We start from the raw sequence: 24,334 nt of genomic DNA, 5'->3' as shown, positions 1-24,334 counted from the left end.
GAATTCTCCTCATATATATTTCTGAACCAAATTTGATCACATGCATATCAGGTGCACAGCCATAGGGGGAAGAAAGTGTCCAAGATTCCCCAGAGGTGAGGAATCAACTGGGAAATAAAGGAATCATGAATACACAAATAGCCTCTACTTTGGCTGCAGAAATACAAGGAGGTGGGAAAATACGCGCACCCATATATGCTGATCTGAAGAGCACTCCACAAGACACACTGCCCAGGCTTCAAGGAGGACAAAGATGTTTGCTTTGATTTTTCTCTTCTTTTTCCTGAACATTCCACTTCTTGTGTCCAGGTTCACTCAATCCAGATGCTTTTGGAGAATGAATGAGAATAAAGACAAGGATGAAGATTTGTTTACAGGTTGTGTCTTCTTCTTTATAACAAAGCAGCGGCCTGTGGAGAAAGATTATTTCAACCACATTCTGAATATACAGTAAGTTTCTTTAAATTTTCTATGTAAATGTCACCATAAATATTTCATAGGGGGTCAGAAATATATGTACAACCACAGGCCTTTATTTTTATAAGACGGTGTTCACTGTCTCTTTAAAGTAAGAAATTTTTTTGTAGAAATGATATGTTTGCATTCTTTGAAATATGAGTTGTCACTAATAGTGGTGACTGCTTCCTTTCTTTGCACTTACCTGAGTGGCAGCTGCAGCATATGATACTATTCAATACTTGAGAATGTTACCTACTCGCTCTTTGCCATTATTTAAGAAGCACACGTCTCTTCTCTATAGATCTAAACTGGTTACTCACTGTCAACACTATCTCATTTACATCTTCTTTTTCTCTTCAATAATTGTACAAATTATAGCTTTGTCATTTACCAATTTGTAAACTATGCACTTTTGATGTTGTGTATTGTTGGTTATTCTTTTCAAATAAAGCACTTGGATCACTATGCCACCCCCAGAGCTCAAATCACTGACAATTCCTAATGTTTAGTGTGCAGGAGTTAGTGTTTCACTTCCATAAGTTCTTATCTCAAATTCATGTAGAGTATTAATGAAACTTTTGATGGCATTTTCTGTAAGGTAGTAACAATTATTTTAAGATTGTTTTTTATTTCAACATGTAGAGGTAAATATTTATATTTATTCATAAAGATACCACAAAGGTAAGAAATCAAACTAGAAAAATAGATTGTTTTTAAGTCTGAATGTATCATTCAATATGAAAGCAAATGTTTGAGTTTGTTGTTTATTGTTCATATGATAGATAATATGTAAGAAGACATAGGAGTTATTATTTATTATTAGTAGTAGTAATAGATATTATTTAAGGGTAAACATGAACACAAAATGGTATTGTTGACTATTAATATTATAAAAATTCATAAATATTTTCTGTACATTGCACATTTTATATTATTGTACTTTACAAGCTTGTAAACTGGCACAAACGAATCTCACTGCAATTTCCAGATGTACATAGTTCTCAATTGCATGCCAGTGTTGTGAGTTTGTAACTGGAAATGTAGACAAAAGGTGCTCTGTACAAGAAAATTTAAGTTGTTCAGCTATACCAGGTACAATTACATCAAACATACCTACGTAAGCATTAAATACTTGGACAATATTGTGGTTTAAGCCCTTAATCTCTGCATTGATGAAATGGAGTAGGTTTATCATTATGCATTCAAGGCCAGTGGCAAATAAAAACCAATTTTACTGAAAATTGTGAAATCCATTCCCTTTTATTGTCTATATGAGTATTTCTCATGTCCATACACAAAAGTCAATTTATTTACCAAATGTAGTCTGATAGTTAAATGTATTAAAAATTAAATATTTAAAGAACATTTTGTACCTTTAATTGATAAACGAGAAAGATAAAAATACAAGATAGTGATGGTAGACATGAGGGAATATATTAACTATATTGTCCACTAAATATGAAAGAATTATTAGTACAGGAACCAAACATTACCCCCAAGAGACTACTGTGCACTCACCTGTAATTCCTTGAGTGCATCATCCAGTTAAGTTTGTTTCATAAAACTTACCTGAATCTTGGCTGATGCATCATGTGTACTTTTAATATTGCTCAATTATTTCAAACTGAAAATCTGATGAGGTTTTCTGTATCACCAAAGCCTGTATCTTTTATATATACATTGTGAAAGCACTAAAAATCCAGAGATGCATGGCTTTTTCCGTGAAAGTTGCAAATTGCTCATCTTATTTATGGGAGACTTACTTTCATGAACTTTTAAAGTATTTTTAACCTTCCAGCAACTTATGTCATTCCAAACTCACAACACAGGACATTTGCTTCAATTATTGAGGGAGTTTGGGAATATTGTCCAGTATGGGATAATCCTTTTTTTTCCTACAAATAATCATATGTAGATCTATGTCCATAATAAACACTGTTGCCTTTTATAGAACTAGAACCCTGATCTTTTACCAAATATGTGACCAGTATTTCAATTACCAGCAGGAGTGCTATAATATTGTGTCACAATTACACAGCCTCATTCATTTTTCTGAACAAAATAAAGACCCCCCCCCAATAATGTCTGTAATGACAAGATCAGGTATACTATGGAGCTTAGAGGACCTTATTGAACAACATCTGTTATAATAGGATTTGCATTCAGTAATTTTGCTAATTATAACTCTTTATTTTCCCAATGTTGGGACTACACACATTTTAATTTTTCGTATTGTTAATAGTTGTTATCAAATGCAGAAATTTAGAGCACTGGGATACTATAACTGCTCAAGGGATTGGTTTCTTAATGTTTGGGGAAAAGGAATTTGTGTTTGGGCTTCACAAGATTTAGTCTCAAATTCCTGTTGTGTGTTACTAAAATTTTCAATGACACTTTTTCTGTGTGGTAATAAAAATATTAAAAAATTATTTTTATATTGAAAATGTATATGTTAATACATAAAAAATTATAGTGGTACAATATCTAAGTGGGAAATTGGTTCATTTGACTCTGAGTGAATTATTTAGAATGAAGTATGATTAATGTTCATTGGTCAAATTATATGAAATGACTAGGAAGAGACAGAAGTTACTGCTCTTCCCAAAAAAATAAACACAAATTGGTATTATTCACTCCCAACTTGCTTATTACCCACTTTTATTACAGAAAGCCTCATAAACATTTTCCTCAGATTTTATTCTTTATCATCTTCTATTTTACAAATATGTTAAACAGGAGAATACAAATTTATGTAGGATGCTTTGTTGTGTTAATGTAACTGGAAATGTAGTCAAAGCAGTTTTGTAGTATAAAAATCAATTGGTCAGAAGTCTCCAGTGAGGATATATGACATTATGTGTAAACATAAATTAGGTGAAGAGTACTTAGAAGATAGTACATGGCCTTAATCTCTGCAATAAGAACATGGAGCTGGTGTATCTTTGTACTTTTGAGGCCAGTCTAATCTGTAGCAAATTGTTATTCAAAACCTTGTAAACCATTCTCTATTAAATACCCGCATTAACATTAATACTGTCTATATACATGGTGAATACATACATATAGCTTTACAAAATACATCTTTTGTATTTAAATTCATTTAAATATAAATCTTAAAAAGAGATTTTACACCTCCATTAGATAAATCAGATAAAAAGGATAATGATGGAGGAGGGTCATCTGTCTACATGTTGTTTCATTGGTTGATTAATAAAGAAAACTGCTTGGCCTGATAGATCAGAACGTAGATAGGTGGGGTAGACAGAACAGAATTCTGGGAAAAAAAGCTGAGTCAAGCAGCCGCTATAGCTCTCCTCTCCAAGATGGAGGCAGGCTAAGATCCTTCCCAGTAAGCCATTACCTCATGGTGCTACACAGATTATTAGAAATGGGTTAATCAAGATGTGAGAATTAGCCAATAAGAGGCTAGAACTAATGGGGCAGGCAGTGTTTAAAAGAATACAGTTTTTGTGTAATTATTTTGGGTAAAGCTAGCCAGGTGGTGGGAAGTGACCTGCCACTCCTATATCTACAGAATAACACAAAGATCAAGGGCATATGTTAACTATAATGCCCACTCATTATAAAGAATTGAAAGCATAACAGCCAAATGTTTCCCATACTATTGTACACTCAACAGGCATTATTTGACAGTTTTATCAAATTCAGTTAATTTGTGAGAAAATATGATAAACTCATAGGCTCACATGTCTCTTGATTTTTTCACATTGATCAATGATTTAAAAATGAATATATGAATAAGTTTATTGTTTGGTTAAAGCCTCTGCCATTGTCTTTATCTTTAGAGTAAGCACTCAAAAACCAGAAATTTAAAACACACTCTTTAAAAGGTGCTGACGTATCACTTTATTTATGGAAGATGCACTCTAATGAACTTTTAAAGCTTTTCACAAGCTTCCAGCTACTTATATTATTCTAATCTCACAGCATAGGCCATTTGTATCAATATTGGCAGTGGTTGAGAATATGGTAGAGCTCATAATAATCTATCTGTTGACTACTCAGGATCATGTGTAGATCTCTGTTCATATTAATCACCATACCCTTTTACAGAACAACAACTAAATACTTCCAGTTTTTACTGGCCTTAGCTTTTTCCATGGATGAAGTCAACAGGAACCCTGATCTTCTACCAAATTCATCATTTGTATTTGAATGTCCAGACGGTGGTTGTGCAACTGGGACAAAAATACATAGTCACTTTGACTTTACTGAAGAAGTTCGTGATTTGCCCCCTAATTATATGTGTCATGAACAGACTATGTGTATCGTGGTCCTTACAGGACCAAATTTGACCAAATCTATGATGTTTGGGATCATGTTCAACCTCCTCAAACCTCAACAGGTGAGATTTTGTGTTGGAACTTTGCAAGAAATTCTAACACTACTCATATAATCATAGAAGCTAAGAAGATTATGAGGAGGATACTACTGTCAAATTTGTGTTAAACAATGTCGTTCAAGGTTTTATTCATTTGTGGTGGGGCCTGAATTCCCTATTTGAAATTGAGATGAGGGAAGAACTAATAGATAAGGAGTTTTTTAAGGAATACTTGACCTAAAATGTCTTTACAAGTTTTTATGTACATGTGCTGCCTCATGCTGCTCCCTGTGTTGTAGGTCCTTCAGATTACCTATGGACCTTTCCATCCCAATCTGAGCAATCGTGAACAATTTCCTTCTCTGCATCAGATGGCTGTCAAAGACAAAACTTTAGCCCTGGCCATGATCTCTTTGATGCTTTACTTCAACTGGAACTGGATTGGACTGGCCATCTCAGACAATGATCAGGGTACTCAATTTCTCACACAATTAAGAGGAGAGATGGAAAAAATTACAGTCTGCTTTGCCTTTGTGAGTGTGATCCCAGTCAAGATGCATTTATTCTTGCAAAGAACTGAAGTGTATTATAACCAAATAGTGACAACATCCACTAATGTGGTTATCATTTATGGTGACCCAGAGAGTTCTCTAGCTTTGGCCTTTGGAAGGTGGCGATCTCTAGGTTTACAGAGAATATGGGTCACCACCTCACAGTGGGATGGCACTACAACTAAGAATGACTTCCCACGTAATTCATTCAATGGGAAAATAACTTTTGCACACCATCATGCTGAGGTTTCTCATTTTAAAACATTTGTCCAGACACTGAACCCTCTCAAATACACAGAAGAATTCCTGGCCAGGCTGGAGTGGATGAACGTGAACTGCAAAGTCTCAGCTTCTATGTGTAAGACCCTGCAGAATTGCTTATCCAATGCCTCATTGCAATGGCTAAAGGCACAGACTTTTAACATGGCCTTTAGTGATGAGAGTTATGACATATATAATGTGGTGTATGCTGTGGCCCATGCCCTCCATGAAATGCTTCTTCAGCATGTATATAATCAACCCATGGATAATGGAGAAGGACATTATGCTCACTGCTTGAAGGTACTGTTTCCTCTTTTGGATGAAATTTGATATCATCAAAGTCAACGTCTTTAAATGTCTATCAAATGTCCCAATTTACTAAATTAGGGAATATTTCATACAATATAAAGATTTATGGAAATTTTTCTTCATAATGATGTAAATCTGGATGCTGGTATAAATCTTAATGCAAAAGCAATGGTGTGGAAGTTACAATTTGTAAAGGAAGTACACTGATTTTGTTACAGAGTGCCTGACTATCACCACAGCTTTCCTAAAACTGTAAGCCTAAGTCCTTCCTCCTTAATCCTCTTCTTTATGAGAAGATGAATCCTTGCATATTCATTGTCAAATATGTGATAATCAGCTTATGAGATGATTTTCACTAGTGTTCTAAACTGAATCTGCTCACACTGTAGGCTATGGGGACCTCATTTCTCATCCTGAGTGAATGTAATTACACAGTAAACAGTGTCATTCTTCAGTTAAGGACATGCATTTGTGTACATAAGTATGAATGCATGGTTCTTCTAGTGTATGGTTTCATGTTTTTTTTCTAGGTATCTCTCACTGTATCTCTGTTAGTGGATATATACATATATATATATGTGTGTGTGTTTGTGTGTGTGTTTCTGTATATCTGCATATTTATCTGTTTGAGGAACTGAAAATAAATTTCTCTTGTATCAATGTCTTTCTGTATGAGAGTTTCTTTCTGTGAATAATTTTTGTGTATTTTTTCAGTGCATGTGTTTATATCTGTTGACTTCACAGTTGCATATTGCTTGAACATATGTATATCTTTTTTGTTTGTCTGTCTGTCTGTTTCTCTCAATCTATCTTTGTATATGAGCATAAATCCATCAATATCAATAGCTCTCTGCATATTTGTTTTTGTCTGTGAGTGTCTTCTTGTGTGTATTTGTAATTTAATTTGTGCATGTATTTTTGGCCCTCTTTATGTGTTTCACAGCTTTCTGTTTTTGTGTGTCTGTTTTGGTGCATATGCCTCACTGTGCATGTCTTTGTTTTCATGTGTGAATGTTGGCATATTTGTGTCTATATAAAATGTATGTAGATGCATTATGTATGTCTATATGGAAGTGAATCTCTGACTGTATGTCTCCGTCTCTCTTTCTTATGGCGTGTATGTGTTTTCATATGGGTGTTTTGTATCTGTGTATATGTCTGTGATTCTGTTTGGTGCTTTTTTCTGAAAGAACTTAAATTCTAGGAACATTATGATAACTTTATTTGTCCACATGTTTTACTGTTATTTCTCCCCTGAACACCTTCAATAATACTTCCTTTAAGATAAAATAAAATGCATTTTATGAATTCAAGGAAGAGCACACACACTATAGAATGGTGTGACTCTTTCAGCTGCACTCCTTTCTGAGGAAAACACGCTTCACTAATCCAGTTGGAGACAGAGTGATTATGAACCAGAAAGAAAATCTTCAGGAAGAGTATGACATTTTTCATATTTGGAATTTCCCATATGGCCTTGGACTTAAGGTGAAAATAGGAGAGTTTAGCTCATATTTTCCATACGGTCAACAGCTGCATATATATGAAGACATGATAGAGCATGCAACAGGAAGTAGACAGGTGGGTCTGATTTAACTGCATTCATTTGCATTACACAGCAGTAACACAGACAATGGGATTGATTTGTGCTGTCTTATAATGAACTAAAAATAATTAGTCACATTACAAAGCATTTACATTCCTTCTATTGTATGATTCTATATGTATTTTTGATTTGACAATTTATTAGTACTTTAAGAATTTCAGAAATGCATACAATGAATATTTATCATTCCAGAATATCTTTCTTTTCCTCTAATATATAATGTGGAATGACTGTTACTACTGTGCTATGTTTTTATTGATTTTTATTGAGCTCTACATTTTTCTCTGCTCCCCTTTCTGCTCTTCCTCTCCCATGCATCCCTCTCCCCAAAAGATCCATGCTTTCAATTTACTCAGGAGATTTTGTCTTTTTCTACTTCTTGTGTAGATTAGATCTATGTATGTCTCTCCTACCATCCTCATTGTTGTCTAAGGTCTCTGGGATTGTGGTTTGTAAGCTGGTTTTCTTAGCTTCTTGTTTAAAAACCACTTCTGCTTTTCCATATAAAGTTCATTATTGTCTTCTCGAGATCTGTGAAGAATTTTGATGGGATTTAGATGGACATTGCATTGAATCTATAGATCACTTTTGGTAGAACTGCCATTTTTACTATGTTTATCCTCCTAATCCAAGAGCAAGTGAGATCAGAGAAATGCAAATCAAGACAACTTTAAGATACCATCTTACACCTGTCAGAATGGCTAAAATAAAAAACACCAATGATAGTTTTTGCTGGAGAGGTTGTGGAGAAAGGGGTACACTCATCCATTGCTGGTGGGAATGCAAACTTGTGCAACCACTCTGGAAAGCAGTGTGCCGGTATCTCAGGAAATTCGGGATCAACCTACCCCTGGACCCAGCAATACAACTCTTGGGAATATAACCAAGAGATGCCTTATCATACAACAAAAGTATATGCTCAACTATGTTCATAGCAGCATTGTTTGTAATAGCCAGAACCTGGAAACAACCTAGAAGCCCTTCAATGGAAGAATGGATGAGGAAAGTATGGAATATATACATATTAGAGTTCTACTCAGCAGTAAAAAACAAGGACTTCTTGAATTATGCATACAAATGGATTGAAATAGAAAACACTATCCTGAGTGAGGTAAGCAAGACCCAAGAAGAGGAACATGGGATGTACTCACTCATAATTGATTTCTAGCCATTAATAAAAGACATTGAGCCTATAATTCGTGATCCTAGAGAAGATAAATAAGAACGAGAACCCAAAGAAAAACATATAGGCATCCTCCTGAATATTAACCTCATCAAGCGATGAAAGGAGACAGAGACAGAGACCCACATTGGAGCACCGCACAGAAATCACAAGGTCCAAATCAGGAGCAGAAGAAGAGAGAGCACAAGCAAGGAACTCAGGACCGCGAGGGGTGCACCCACACACTGAGACAATGGGGATGTTCTATCGGGAACTCACCAAGGCCAGCTGGCCTGGGTCTGAAAAACCATGGGATAAAACCAGACTCGCTGAACAAAGCAGACAATGAAGACTCTGAGAACTCAAGAACAATGGCAATGGGTTTTTGATCCTACTGCACGTACTGGCTTTGTGGGAGCCTAGGCAGTTTGGCTGCTCACCTTACTAGACCTGGATGGAGGTGGGTGGTCCTTGAACTTCCCACAGGGCAGGGAACCCTGATTGCTCTTTGGGCTGACGAGGGAGGGGGACTTGATTGGGGGAGCGGGAGGGAAATGGAAGGCGGTGGCGGGGAAGAGACAGAATTCTTAAATTAATTAATTAATTAATTTAAAAAAACCACTTCTGAGGGAGTACATATGATAACTGTCTTACTGTGTCTGCGTTACCTAACTCAAAAAATGTTTCCTAGCTCCACCCATTTTCCTGAAAATTTTAAGATGTTTTTTTTTTCTGCTGTGTGCTACTCCATTGTGAAAATGTACCACCTTTTTAAAATTCATTCTTTGGTAAGGCGCATTTAGGCTGTTTCCAGGTTCCGGGATAACAATCAATGCTGCTATGGATATAGCTTATGTTATGTCCTTGTGGTTACAATTGAGCACACCCAAAGTGGTATTACTGGGTTTTAGGGAAGGTTTTATTTCCTACTTTTCTGAGAAATCATCATACTGGCTTCCAAATGGGTTGTACCATCTTGCATTCCCACCAGCAATTCAAAAGTGCTCCCTTTACCCCACACGTCTCCAGCATAAGTAGTCATCAGTGTTTTTGATCTTCACCATTCTTACAGTTGTACTATCATCATAAAGCCAAAAACACCAAACCTTATAGAAGAGGAAGTCGAAAGTACATTTGAATGCATTGGCAATGGAGACCACGTCCTAAATATAACCCCAGCAGTACAGACACTGAGAGAAACAGTTAATAAATGGGACCTCCTGAAACTCGATAGCTTCTGTAAAGCAAAGGACACTGTCAATAACATAAAACATCTTACAGAATAGGAAAAAAAATCTTCACTAACTCCACATCAGACAGATATCTGGTTTCCAAAATATATAAAACTCTCAAGAAATTGGTCATCAAGAAAACAAATAATTCAAATCAAACTTTTACTCAGGTTCCTCAAATATGTGGAGGATTTGTAAAGCCTTTACACTTCAGGAAACACCATACTTTCCAGCTCAATAGATATCCATTATGCCATCCTCACTCTGGCTATTTAGCTGTATTTTTCTTTATAATATGCCATGATTTGCAGTGCTGTTTTTTAGAGTACATGTGTGCTATTTGATATTTTAAGAGCTATTCCCCTATTCCAGATATCTGTTCATCTTAGCTTTCTGTGAGGTTGCTGTGATTAAATATTGACCAAAATCTTATTGAGGAGAAGGTTTGATTGGGATCATGAATTACAGCAAAGAAATGACAAGGCAGGCAGTCGTATGAAGACTGCATTTAATATCAGAATCTGCAGGAATATAGCTTACTGTTTTTTTCTGAATTCTCACACAGCCCTGACTAGGGACAGCACTGCCAACAGTGGGAAGGGCAGTCCTATATCAATTACCCATTAATAAAATGCTTAAATAATTTGACAGCAGGCTAATTCAATGGAGAGAAATATTTCAGTTAAGGTTCACTCTAACTTATTAAAGTACTTTGTGTCACTGTGATGAAAATTAAGTAAAAAAACGACCTTGTAAGCTCTACAGTGTTTGTTCATATCAAAAAAAAAAACCCATTCTTCCTCCTAAATTTCTAGGTGTGGGTAGTTACTCAAATTTACATCAGTTTGTTTCCATACATTTGTATGCGTGGTATTATAAAATGTATTAAGCCTAATCTGATAACTCTTTTGGTGTATATAATACTAGCTAATTCATATATCAACATGATAATGAAATATATTTATATAAGTAGGTAAAACTCCTGACACCAGTATGTATCTGATTTTTCACAGATGCCGCCCTCTGTGTGCAGTGCTGATTGTCTTCCCGGATTCAGAAAATTCTGGCAGGAGGGAATGGCAGCCTGCTGCTTTGATTGCAGCCCCTGCCCACAAAATGAAGTTTCTAATGAGACAAGTGAGTGTTTGCTAGTGAGATAAATCCTTCACATCACATAGATCATCTTCTCTCAGTCTTACTGAGTAGATCAAATGGACCAAAAGACAATTGAAGAAATAAAATATATTACTTTCCTAAGTTAATTTTTATAGGACTATGATTATTAACAAATTCATTTTTAAAAACTTGTTATACCATTGTAGTGGCATTTCAATTGTATATTAATAAATAATGACTGTCTGAAGATCTAAGAGTAATACAGTCCCAGCAATAAGCCTTACAGTAAGACCGCATTATGGTAACATACACCTTTAATCCCAGTAGCCACAATGGTATGCATGTTTAATCCCAGTTACTTCCCTAGCTGATATAGAAATCAGGGGTTGCATAACTTTAATCCCAGTGCTATATGCCTTTAGTCAGAGCCTTAGAGAGAAAGATGGACAGTTCTCAGACATGGTCTGTTAGTTTAACGTATTTCACATTTGTTTTATTTTTGTATATTGTATACAAATTTTGAATATTTATACCAATTTTGTATATTGATACAAATTTGAGATTAATTTTGTGAAAGCATATTGTACATGCATTTTGAATCTTGTTCAAGGTATGGTACCTATACGGCTCGTTGAACAATGTAAAGCTAATTTCTAGTCCTTGAAAATTAGTATTATCAACAGTTTAGGAAAATAGAGCAGAACAATCTACTCCAGAGAACATAATGGATATTGAATAAACTCCACATGGAGTTTACTTTCTTTGTGGCAAAAGTAAGTTGTTGATAGAAAGTAAATTAGCTATAAGCCTTTAGACTCACCAGGATAAGCTACATACTAAATATTTTTTTCTCAATATGTCAAATGAAAATGGACTCAATATTGTGGATATATTTCTTCCCTGTATATATTATATATAGTCATTGTACTTATTGTATATAGTTTTTATATTAATTATAGCCTTTTTATTATTTTTTTTGACAAAAAAAGGGAACTGTAGACACATTTCAACTGTACTTTAATAAATAAAGACTGTCTGAAGATATGAGGGTAAAACTGTTTTACTTTTCAGCGTTATAGAAGAGATTATGGTAAGAAAAAACACCTTTAATCCCAGTAGCCACCCTGGTTAATATAGAAATTGGGTTTTACATGCCTTTATCCCAGCGTTGCATGCTATTAATCCCAAACCTAGACTGAAATATAAAATGGGGTGGGAAGATAGGTCTCAGACCCAGTCTCTTTATGAGATTGCCATTTCAGACTGAGGTCAAGGTAAGAGCCAGTGACTGGGTGTTTTGCTTTTCAGATCTTCAGGTTGAACCCCAATTTCTGACCCAGAGTTTTTACTAATTGTGCTTCATACCATGACATACATCTTTGATTCCTTGAAAGTCTGTATTAGCTGGACTTTTCTCAAAGAAACAGCTTTGACAGTCATACAACATAGTGACCAAATTCTACACAAGTGTGGAATGTTCTATAGATGTCTCTTAAGTCCATTTGATTAATAACATCTGTTAGTTTTCTTATTTCTCTGGTAAGTTTCTACCTGGTTGTCCTGTGCATTGGTGAGAGAGGAGTGTTAAAATCTCCTCCTATTAGTGTGTGTGGTTTGATGTGTGATTTGAGTTCTAGTAATGTTTCTTTTACATATGTCGGTGCTTTTATATTAGGGGCATAGATATTCAGGATTGAGACTTCATCTTTGATGAATTTTTCCTGTTATGAGTATAAAGTGCCATTCTGCATCTCTTCTGACTGATTTTAGTTTGAAATAAATTTTGTAAGATATTAGGATAGCCACACGCACTTGTTTCCTAGGTCTGTTTGATTGGAAAATCTTTTGCCAACCCTATACTCTGAAATAATCTTTGTCTTTGAGGTTGAGGTGTGTTTCTTGTAAACAGCAGAATGTTGGGTCCTGTTTTCATTACCATTCTCTGAACCTGTGCCTTTTTACTGGTGAATCGAATCCATTGCTATTAAACGATATTAATGACCAGTGGTTGTTAACTCCAATTATTTTTTTTTTTCGGTGGTAGTCTTTGTGTGTTTCCCCTCTTTGAGTTGTGTTGGTGGAGGGTTGTCAGATGTCTGTGCTATTGTGGGTGTTGTTGACATCCTTGGGTTGTGGTTTTCCTTCTAGTACATTCTGTAAGGCTGGGTTTGTGTATACATATTGTTTAAATCTGTTTTTGTCCTGGAATATCTTGTTTTCTCCATCGATGGTGAAAGAAAGCTTTGTGGGGTATAGTAGCCTGTGCTTGCATCCATGGTCTGTTAGGGTCTGCAGCACATCTATCCAAGACCTTCTGGCTTTCATGGTTTCCTTTGAGAAGTCGAGTGTAATTCTGATAGGTTTACCTATTTATGTTACTAGACTTTCTTCCTTGAAGCTCTTAATATTCTTTCTTTATTCAGTATGTTTTGTGTTTTGATTATTTTATGGCAAGGGGTATTTTTTTGATCCAGTCTATTTGGTGATCTCTAAGCTTCTTGTACTTTCATAGGGAAGGCCATTCACAGTGAGACCATATACTTCCCGTTGCCTATGGATCAAACCTAGAATACTCAATTCCCTCTCCAGCACCATGTCTTCCTCCATAATTGCATGTCCCAGGATCATAATAATGGAATTAGCCTCCAAACTATAAGATATCCAATTAAATGCTATTGAAGTCCAGTGAGCAAAAAAAGTGTTTTATGACTGTCCAAATTAACCTGTTTAATCAAAATTAAATTATTTGTCCTATCAGGGGGTTCTGCTTTTACCTTTATAAACTGCTATTTTTATACTGGCCACACCTGTCTCCTCTAACCAGAGACAGTGCTATGTCCTCCTTGACCAAAACCCCTTTCCTCCTCTCTTTTTGACTTACTCCTATTCATTCTCTATCTCCTGTCTTTGATTCTTTTTCCCTACCCATTGTCCTCTTGGACAAATCAATCTCCTTTTAGTTGTAAACTTGATCTTAGTATTTTGTTTACAGACTACAAGGGTCCCTACAGATTCTGTTTCCTGTTTTGTATATATCAGTGTGTTCGGGCTGGTGAATTTATATTAGAAAATGTATCACATAATTTGTCATATAGAAGACATGATCTCCATCTATTTCAGGAAAACCATTTATAAAACAGAAAGACATCAAAAATCTCTATAACCATGGGATCTGAGATATTAAAATACACTCTGTGCAATACAGTGATTAATCATTTTAATCTCTGTAAACTCACTAGTTTCAGTCAACTCATCATAGCATTTAGAAAGCACTGAAAATAATCTGTGTTTTCTGAAAATATAAAATGGTATCATCAACAAATAGTTAAATAGATAACATATTATTTTATTTCATTTTCCATAAATATAATGAATATTCTGAAATGAAAGTATTGCTATGCAGCTGGGTCTCTCAGCTACATCATCAGCAAAGATGTAGATATTGCAATGTTTACTCAACACACTGAATAGAAATATTCGGTCAATAAATGGCAGAAGTTGTAGTAATCATGCTTTTCTGTCTCCAGAAGATGTGGATAAATGTGTGAGGTGTCCAGAGGACCAGTATGCCAACAGAGAGCAGAACCAGTGTATTCAAAAAGATGTGGTCTTCCTGAACTACAATGACACCTTAGGGATGGTTCTTACCTTAATGGCCTTGTTCTTCTCTGCATTCACAACTGTGGTTCTTGGGATATTTGTGAAGCATCATGACACTCCCATTGTGAAGGCCAACAACCAGAATCTCAGCTACATCTTGCTAATTTCACTCATCTTCTGTTTCCTGTGTCCCTTGCTTTTCATTGGGCATCCCAACTCAGCTACCTGTGTTCTGCAACAAATCACATTTGGAGTTGTATTCACTGTGGCTGTTTCCACTGTATTGGCCAAAACAGTGACTGTGCTGCTTGCTTTCAAAGTAACAGTTCCTGGAACAAGGATGAGGTATTTTCTGATTTCTGGTGTTCCCAACTATGTCATTGCCATCTGTACGCTCATCCAAATTATTCTCTGTACAATCTGGCTGCAATTTTCTCCTCCTTATATTGACAAAGATGTGCACTCTGAGCATGGTCAGATCATCATTGTGTGCAACAAGGGCTCAGTTACTGCATTCTACTGTGTCCTGGGATACCATGGCTCCCTTGCATTCGTGAGCTTCATTGTTGCTTTCTTAGCCAGGAATCTCCCTGACACATTCAATGAAGCCAAGTTGCTGACCTTCAGCATGCTGTTGTTTTGCAGTGTCTGGATCACCTTTCTCCCTGTCTACCACAGCACCAAGGGAAAGATAATGGTGGTTGTGGAGGTCTTGTCCATCTTGGCTTCCAGTGCAGGCCTACTGGGATGCATTTTTATCCCCAAGTGCTACATAATTTTGTTAAGACCAGAGAGAAATTCTCTTCAAAAGTTAAGGGAGAAAACATCTTGCTGAACACACATTTCATAAATTGTATCTGACAACTACAGAATTTTTTCAGAACCACCTAATACAATACAGTGCAAACTGTATGAATGGCTAATGATTCTTATCAGTTTTTCTAATAATGAGGCACAGCAGTGTCATGTATACTACTTTTCTGTACACTGTGATCTATAATCACCCACACAGCCAATTATTTTATAAGATTCAATTTTTTACAATTAGTGTACAAGAGATGTATTCCTTTATTCCTCAATTCCCCAGCAACATTAAAATAAATGCTAAGTGATTCTACTGATAAAGGAGTGAATGTGGAACTTTGAATGCAAATGAAAACAGAGAAATCTTTTAGTAGAGTTAAATATTGCTATCAGATGGTAAAACTAATAAGCTCATTTTTGGAGCAAGAAAAGTGAATACCATTGCATCCTAGGAGTTAGAGGAGTAGAATTTAGGACAGAGAAAAGTGTATGATAAATAGATGTAATGGATATTGAGGAAGAAGAATTGTTTTTCTGCATTTAAATTCATGTGTGCTTTTTCTGAGGAAATGAGTTCACTATCCATTCCCCACAACTTGCAGTCGCTATAACAATAGCTCTAATGAAAGAATTACACTCTTCTGACTTCCAAGAACACCTACATTCCGATGTGCACATAATAACACACTCAGAAAACAAACATACTCCTAATTGAAGTTAAAATAAATTATAGAATTGAATTTATAAATCACTGAAATGGAACACTGGCTTATTTTTTTCCCTTCATTAAAAATAATTTCCCACATAATAGTCCCTGATTATGGCTTCTCCTGCCTTTATTCCTTTATTCTTCCATACTCCTTCCCATAATCCCTTTATGTTATTTTATCCACCGCTTCTATCTCTCACCGCAAAATAGTTTTCTATAAGAAAGTAAAAAATCCAGAATGACCAGAACAGTTCTCTACAAGAAAGAAACGTCCAGAGGAATTCGCATCCCTGACATCAAGCTTTTCTATAGAGCTACAGTAATAAAAAAGGCTTGGTATTGACATAAAATGCCGTGTCCCACCTCGACCAGCAAGGATGACGCGACCACCGGAGCTCTTCTCACTTCAGTTTATTCCAGGACTTTATTCACTTTCTCTCTCTCTTCCCCTCTCTCCTCTCTCTCTCTCCTTTTCCTCTCTCTTTCTCTCTCCTTGACCTCTCTCTCTCTACTTCCCTCACCTCTCTCCGGGCAAACCTCTCCCAGCCCTTTAGTAGGCATGGGCTGCCAACCCTGAACTTCCAAGTGGGCACTGCCCATAGGTTCACGCATATGCAGCCAGCTGATAATCATTGCGTGATCATAGCAGGCCTTAGCCATCTCAGGAGTTGATTATACATCTCCATCAGGTGTGACACCATGCAGCTCGCTACAATAAAATCAGACAGGTAGACCAATGGAAATGAAACAAAGATCCTGACATTATTCCTCACACCTATGAACACCTGATTTTTGACAAAGAAGCTAAAATTATACAATGGAAAAAGTGTTGGAAGAAGGGGAGGCTACTTGTTATTTTCAGGCCACCAGGATAGCTTAAACCCAAAATAATCACACAGAAACTGTATTAATTAAATCACTTCTTGCCCATTAGCTCTAGCTTCTTATTGACTAACTCTTATATTAATTTAACCCATTTCTATTCATCTGTATTTCGCCATGAGGCTGTGACTTACTGGATAAAGTTCCCAGTTTCTATCTTCAGAGGCTTGATGGTTTCTCTCTGAGTCGACCCTTCTTTTCCCCAGCATACAGCTTAGCTTTCCCCACCTAGTTCTGTTCTTTATTGCCATGAGCTAAAAGTAGTTCTTTATTCATTAACCAACAAAAGCAACATGCAGACAGAAGGACCTCCCACATACAAAAGAAAGCATCTTCCAAAAAATGGTGCTGGCATAACTGAATGTCAGTATGTAAAAGAATGCAAACAGATTCATCTACCCCATGTACAAAACATGTATAAATGGTCAAAAACCTCAACATATATCCAGTCACACTGAAACTCATTGAAGAGGATATGAGAAGTAGCAATGAAATAATGGGCACAGGAGAACGCTTCCTAAATGTAACCCCAGTAGCATAGACATTGAGAGCACCAATTAATAATTGGGACCACTTGAAACTAAAGAGCTGCTATAGGCAAAAGACACAATCACCAAGACTTAATGGTAGTGTATTGAATGGGAAAATATCTGCATTAGAACCACATCGGACAGAGGACGGATCTCAAGATCTATATAAAAACTAGACACCAAATTATAAAATAATTAATAAGAATTGGGTAGAGATCTAAACAGAGCATAATCAACAGCTGAACTGCAAATAGCCAAAAGACAATTAAGGAATTGCTCAGCATTCTTAGCCATCAAGAAAATGAAAACCAAAATGACTCTGAGATAGTATCTTATACAAGTCAGAATGGCTAAGATCAACAACACCAAAGACAGCTCATGTTGGAGAGGATTCAGAGTAAGAGACACCCTCCTCCATTACTGGTGAGAGTACAATCTTGGATAACCACTTTGTAAAACATTGTTGTTGTTTGGAAAATCTTCCTCAAGACCCAGCAATATATTCTTGGGAATATACCCAAAGGATACATACTATTACCACAAGAACATTTGCTCAACTATGTTCATGACATCATTATTTGTAATACCCAGAACCTGCAAACAACCTAGGTTCCCCTAAACTGAAGAATAGATAAAGAAATTATGGTATATTTACACAAAGGATTATTACTCAGAGTTACAAAGAATGAAATCTTGAAATTGCCATTCAAATAGATGGAATTAGAAAAAAAACATTCTGAGTGACATAACCTAGACCCAGATAGATGACCATGGTATATACTCACGCATGAGTGAATATTACAGGTAAATCAAAGTATAACCAGTCTATAGCCCATGATCCTAGAGAAGCTAGGTAACAAGGAGAACCCTAACAGAGACATAAATGGATCTTCCTGGGTTTGGAAAAGAGACAAGATCTCCTGAAACTCTTGGGAATATGGAGGAAGGATTGAAGGGGTGTGAGAAGAGAGAAAGAGAGGGAAAAGGGAATATGAGGGAACAGGATGCTCAAGAAGGGGGAAGGGCAGTGAGGGAGAGCAAGAATAGAAATATCTTGATTGAAGGAACCAGGAAAGGGTTTGGGAGAAACATGGCACCATGGAAATTCTCAAGAATTTGCTGCTATGAACATAGTTGAACAAATGCTCTTGTCATATGATAGGGCATCTCTTGGGTATATTCCCAGGAGTGGTATTGCTGGGTCCAGGGGTAGGTTGATCCCGAATTTCCTGGAAACCAAAACACCGATTTCCAAAGTGGTTGCACAAGATTGCATTCCCACCAGCAATGGATGAGAGTACCCCGTCCTCCACAGCCTCTCCAGCAAAGGCTATCATTGGAGTTTTTTATTTAGCCATTTTGACAGGTGTAAGATGATATCTCAAAGGTGTTTTGATTTGCATTTCCCTGATCGCTAAGGTGGTTGAGCATGACCTTAAGTGTCTTCTGGCCATTTGAATTTCCTCTGCTGAGAATTCTCCGTTCAGTTCAGTGCCCCATTTTTTAATTGGGTTAATTAGCATTTTAAAGTCTAGTTTCTTGAGTTCTTTATATAAAATACGGGTCTTCTATACGAATCCATTGGTCGACTTCTCTGTTTTTATGCCAGTACCACACTGTTTTCATCACTGTAGCTCTGTAAAAGAGTTTGAAGTCAGGGATGGTAATGCCTCCAGACAATCCTTTATTGTATAGGATTGTTTTGGCTATCCTGGGTTTTTGTTTTTCCATGTAAAGTTGATTATTGTCCTCTCAAGATCTGTGAAGAATTTTGATGGGACCTTGACGGGGATTGCAATGAATCTATAAATTGCCTTTGGTAGAATTGCCATTTTTACTATGTTGATCCTCCCAATCCAAGAGCAAGGGAGGTCCTTCCATTTTCTGGTATACTCCTCGGTTTCTTTCTTCAATGCCTTAAAGTTCTTGTCAAATAGATCTTTCACTTCCTTGGTTAGAGTTACCCCAAGATATTTTATGCTGTTTGTGGCTATCGTGAAAGGTGAAGATTCTCTGATTTCCCACTCTGCTTCCATTTGTTCAACTATGTTCATAGCAGTATTATTTGTAATAGCCAGAATCTGGAAATAACCTAGATGCCCTTCAATGGAAGAATGGATGAAGAAAGTGTGGAATATCTACACATTAGAGTACTACGCTGTGGTAAAATACAATGACTTCTCAAATTTTGCATGCAAATGGATGGAAATAGAAAACACTATCCTGAGTGAGGTAACCCAGAACCAAAAAGATGAATATGAGATGTACTCATTCATAATTGGTTTCTAGCCATAAACAAGGGTCACGGAGTCTACAATCGGTGATCCCAAAGAAGCTAAGTAAGAAGGTGAACCAAAGGAAAAACAGAGTTGTCCTCTTGGCTATGGGAAGTAGACAAAATTGCCGGGGAGAAAATTGAGATCTTGGGGGTGGGGTGTGATGAGGGTAAGGGGAGATGGGGAGAGAAAAGGGAGAAGGGGAGACTGGGGGGATCTTGGGGAAAAAGGAGGATTGGGATAAAGGAAGGTTGGACAGGGGAGCACGGAAGCACAATTCTTAGTTAAGGGAGCCACCTTAGGGTTGGCAAGAGACTTGAACCTAGAGTGGCTCCCAGAGGCCCAAGCCGAGGTTCCCAGTTAGTTCCTTGGGCAGCTGAGGATAGTGAACCTGAAATGACCCTATCCTATAGCAATACTGACGAATATCTTGCATATCATCATAGAACCTTCATCTGGTGATGGATGGAGATAGAGACAGAGACCCACACTGGAGCACTGGACTGAGCTCCCAAGGTCCCAAGGAGGAGCAGAAAGAGGGAGAACATGAGCAAAGAATTCGGGACCACGAGGGGTGCACCCACCCACTGAGACAGTGGAGCTGATCTATTGGGAGCTCACCAAGGCCAGCTGGACTGTGACTGAAAAAGCATGGGATAAAACTGGACTCTCTGAGCATGGCGAACAATGAGGGCTGGTGAGAAGCCAAGGACAATGGCACGGGGTTTTGAACCTACTTAATGTGCTGGCTTTGTGGGAGCCTAGCCAGTTTGGATGTTCACCTTCCTAGAAATGGACGGAGGGGGGAAGACCTAAGACTTACCACAGGACAGGGAACCCTGACTGCTCTTTGGAATGGAGAGGGAGAGGGAGAGGAGTGGGGGGAGGGGGAGAAGTGTGGGAGGGGGGGGAGAAGGGTGGGAGGAGGGGGAGGGAAATGGGAGGCTGGGAGGAGGTGGAAACTTGTTTATTTTTTCTCCTTTTCTCAATAAAAAACAAAATTAAAAAAAAAAAAGAATTTACAAGGATGGCCCCAGTTAAGACTCTAAACAATAGTGCAGAGGATGTCTAAACTGGCCTTCCTCTTTAAACAGATTGATGACTACCTTCATTGTCATCATAGAACCTTCATCCAACAACTAATAGAAGCAGATACAGTGATCCACAGTAAAGCATTCAGACTAGCTTCTGAAGACCAATTCATGAAAGGGAGGAATGATAATGTGAGCAAAGAGGTCTGGTGTATGATGTTGATACCCACTGAAAAAGCTGACGTAAGATAGTGTTACCTCACTGACTCTGGACTGATTGTGAGGGAACCTGCATAGGATAAACCTAGGACCACTTATGCACAGGACAGCTGTGAGACTTAGAGAGTCTGTGGGATCATTGGCAATGAACAAGGATTCTTCCCTTGAACTGGCTTGAACTGGCATCTTGGAGCACATTCCTTTTGGAGGAATACCTTGCTCAGTCTAGATATAGGGCAGGGGGCCCTGGTCTTGCCTCAAAGTGAAGTCTCAGTTTTTATTGACTCGCCATGGGAAGTCTTGCCCATTGTGGGGATTAGATGGCAGCTTGGCAGGGAAGGGTGGAATACAAGGATTAGAGGAAACATTGTATTAAAACATTCTTGATAGAAAAAAGAAAAATAAATAAATAGGCACCATACAATTCAATAACTATTGAAACCAATGATGAAATTAAACATATTTGATTGCTGGATTCATACTATTCTTACATATATTGGAATAAGATTAAAGCTTCATGAGATTTATTTTCAAGTAAGGGGGTTCTCCTCAACCTGGAAGAATTCCATGATGTCATTAGAAGGAATGGGATCATCATATTATCTGAACAGACTCCAGAAATGCAGAATTTTCACTTCAAAAAATGTAAAAGTGAGAGTGTGTTTGTGGATATATATATATATATATATATATATATATTCAAAGAAAGAAGAAAAGGTATTATTTGAGATGTAAATGCATAAAAGAATTTTGTTAAAATACCCTCTAAAGCCAATTTGAAGAAAATATAACACTTGTATGCTAAGCTGGACAAGTACACACAACCATTAAGTGAGAAGAAAGTTTTGTGAACTGAAGAATAAAATTAATAGTAAGTTAAGCAGAAGTGCGCAGCAGAGGTGTAAATACTGAGGAAGGTCATACAACATGTATGTGAGTGTGATATGATGGAATCTCTTAGGTTATCTATTAATTAAAACAATAGTAATTATTACACATAAAACAAAACTGGGTACATAGCCAAACTTATACTGATGTAAATTTCATTTGCACTCTTGAAGTCTGATTTTTCTGATTCTCGAGTTAGAATAATTTTCAATTTTCTGAGAAAGGGGCTGTTCAAACTTCTTTGCAGGATTTTGAGATCATACTCCTCATACTATGTCACCTTGACTATCCTTAACAAGGCAAGGTGTTTATTCTTGCTACAAATTGGAATCCCATGTCACATTGATATCCATGGGAGGGCTGATATTTTCTGAATGGAAACAGAGAAGGAGGAGATTGTGGTTAGAGGCAGATGGGAGGCAGGGGAGGTCTGAGAAAATGGGAGGGAGATGAAACTGTTGCTGGGATATACAATAAATAAATACATAAAGAGGAAGTTGATTTGCTTTGTGTTCCTTTGAGAGACTCTTCCTGTCATATCCTTCTCTGTCACATCTTAGTCCCCCAGGACAGCTCATCACAGAATCAGAGCTCATGTCCATTTACATGGTGAGCTTCAAATGTACTAAGTTCAAAAGGAGAACTCCAGGCTGGGAAAAGGCTTATCAAGCAAATGGACCTAAGAAACAAGCAGGTGTGGCCATACTAATTTCTAACAAAGTTGACTTCAAACTTAAATCAATCAGAAGAGATGGAGAGGGACATTTTATACTCATAACAGGAACAATTCATCAGGAAGAAGTCTCAATCCTGAATATCTATGCCCCTAATATAAAAGCACCCACGTACATAAAAGAAACATTGCTAAAACTCAAGGCAGACATCAAACCGCACACACTAATAGTAGGAGACTTCAACACTCCTCTCTCACCAATGGACAGGTCAATCAGACAGAAACCTAACAGAGAAATTAGAGAATTAATGGAGGTAATGAAGCAAATGGACTTAACAGACATCTATAGATTATTCCACCCAAAGAGGAAAGAATATACCTTCTTCTCTGCAGCTCATGGAACCTTCTCGAAAATTGACCATATACTTGGTAACAAAGCTAACTTACACAGTTACAAAAAAATATTAGTAACCACCTGTGTCTTATCAGATCACCATGGATTAAAGTTAGAATTCAACAACAATGCTACCCCCAGAAAGCCTACAAACTCATGGAAACTGAACAGTCAACTACTGAACCAAACCTGGATTAAGGAAGAAATAAAGAAAGAAATTAAAGTCTTCCTTGAATTCAATGAAAATAAAGAAACAACATACTCGAACTTATGGGACACTATGAAAGCAGTCCTGAGAGGAAAGTTCATAGCACTAAGTGCCCACCTAAAGAAAACAGAGAAAGCACATACTGGAGACTTAACAGCCCACTTGAAAGCTCTAGAAAAAAAAGAAGCAGACTCACCTAGGAGGAGTAGAAGACTGGAAATAATCAAATTGAGGGTGGAAATCAGCAAAATAGAAACACAGAAAACAATCCAAAGAATCAATGAAACAAAAAGCTGGTTCCTGGAGAAAATCAACAAGATTGATAAACCCCTATCCAAACTAATCAAACGACAGAGAGAGAATTTGCAAATTAATAAGATCAGAAATGAAAAGGGGGACATAACCACAGACACAGAGGAAATTCAGAGAGTCATTAGATCTTACTACAAAAGCCTGTATGCCACAAAACTGGAAAATGTAAAAGAAATGGACGCTTTTTTAGACAAATACCATGTACCAAAACTAAACCAGGACCAGGTGAACAATCTAAACAGACCTGTAAGTCGCGAAGAATTAGAAGCTGTTATCAAAAACCTCCCTACCAAAAAAAGCCCAGGACCAGATGGTTTCAATGCAGAATTCTACCAGAACTTCCAAGAAGACCTAATACCTATACTCCTTAATATATTCCACAATATAGAAACAGAAGGGTCATTACCAAATTCCTTTTATGAAGCCACAATTACTCTGATACCAAAACCACTCAAAGACTCAACCAGGAAAGAGAACTACAGGCCAATCTCACTCATGAATATCGACGCAAAAATCCTCAACAAAATACTGGCAAATCGAATCCAAGAACACATCCGAAAAATTATCCATTATGATCAAGTAGGCTTCATTCCTCAGATGCAGGGCTGGTTCAACATACGAAAATCTATCAATGTAATCCAGCATATAAATAAACTGAAAGAAAAAAAACCATATGATCATTTCATTAGATGCTGAAAAAGCATTTGACAAAATTCAACATCCATTTATGTTAAAAGTCTTGGAGAGATTAGGGATACAAGGGTCATACC

The 24,334-nt window shown here is 37.0% G+C and overlaps 1 protein-coding gene across 1 annotated transcript; it reads left to right on the top strand.

Annotated features, from left to right (window-relative positions):
* Positions 1-253: 253 nt before the first annotated feature.
* Positions 254-24,063, top strand: LOC121449162 (vomeronasal type-2 receptor 116-like). Its single transcript, XM_041653419.1, has 7 exons — positions 254-450; positions 4,534-4,825; positions 5,101-5,913; positions 7,276-7,503; positions 10,936-11,059; positions 14,569-15,448; positions 24,039-24,063. The coding sequence occupies exons 1-7, from the start codon at positions 254-256 to the stop codon at positions 24,061-24,063; spliced, it is 2,559 nt and encodes an 852-aa protein (XP_041509353.1).
* Positions 24,064-24,334: the final 271 nt, after the last annotated feature.

The sequence above is a fragment of the Microtus oregoni genome, unplaced genomic scaffold, assembly GCF_018167655.1.
Source record: "Microtus oregoni isolate MIOR12 unplaced genomic scaffold, Mior012 000006F_ref0000085, whole genome shotgun sequence".
Taxonomy (NCBI): Eukaryota; Metazoa; Chordata; class Mammalia; order Rodentia; family Cricetidae; genus Microtus; species Microtus oregoni.
Note: the sequence above shows the minus strand (reverse complement) of the source record. Positions and strands in the feature narration are given on the sequence as shown.

Coding starts and splice junctions, on each gene's coding strand:
- LOC121449162 (XM_041653419.1), top strand. CDS start 254: ATGTTTGCTTTGATTTTTCTCTTCTTTTTCCTGAACATTCCACTTCTT. Junction 451..4,533: donor AACCACATTCTGAATATACA/GTAAGTTTCTTT, acceptor ACCCTTTTACAG/AACAACAACTAAATACTTCC. Junction 7,504..10,935: donor ATGCAACAGGAAGTAGACAG/GTGGGTCTGATT, acceptor GATTTTTCACAG/ATGCCGCCCTCTGTGTGCAG.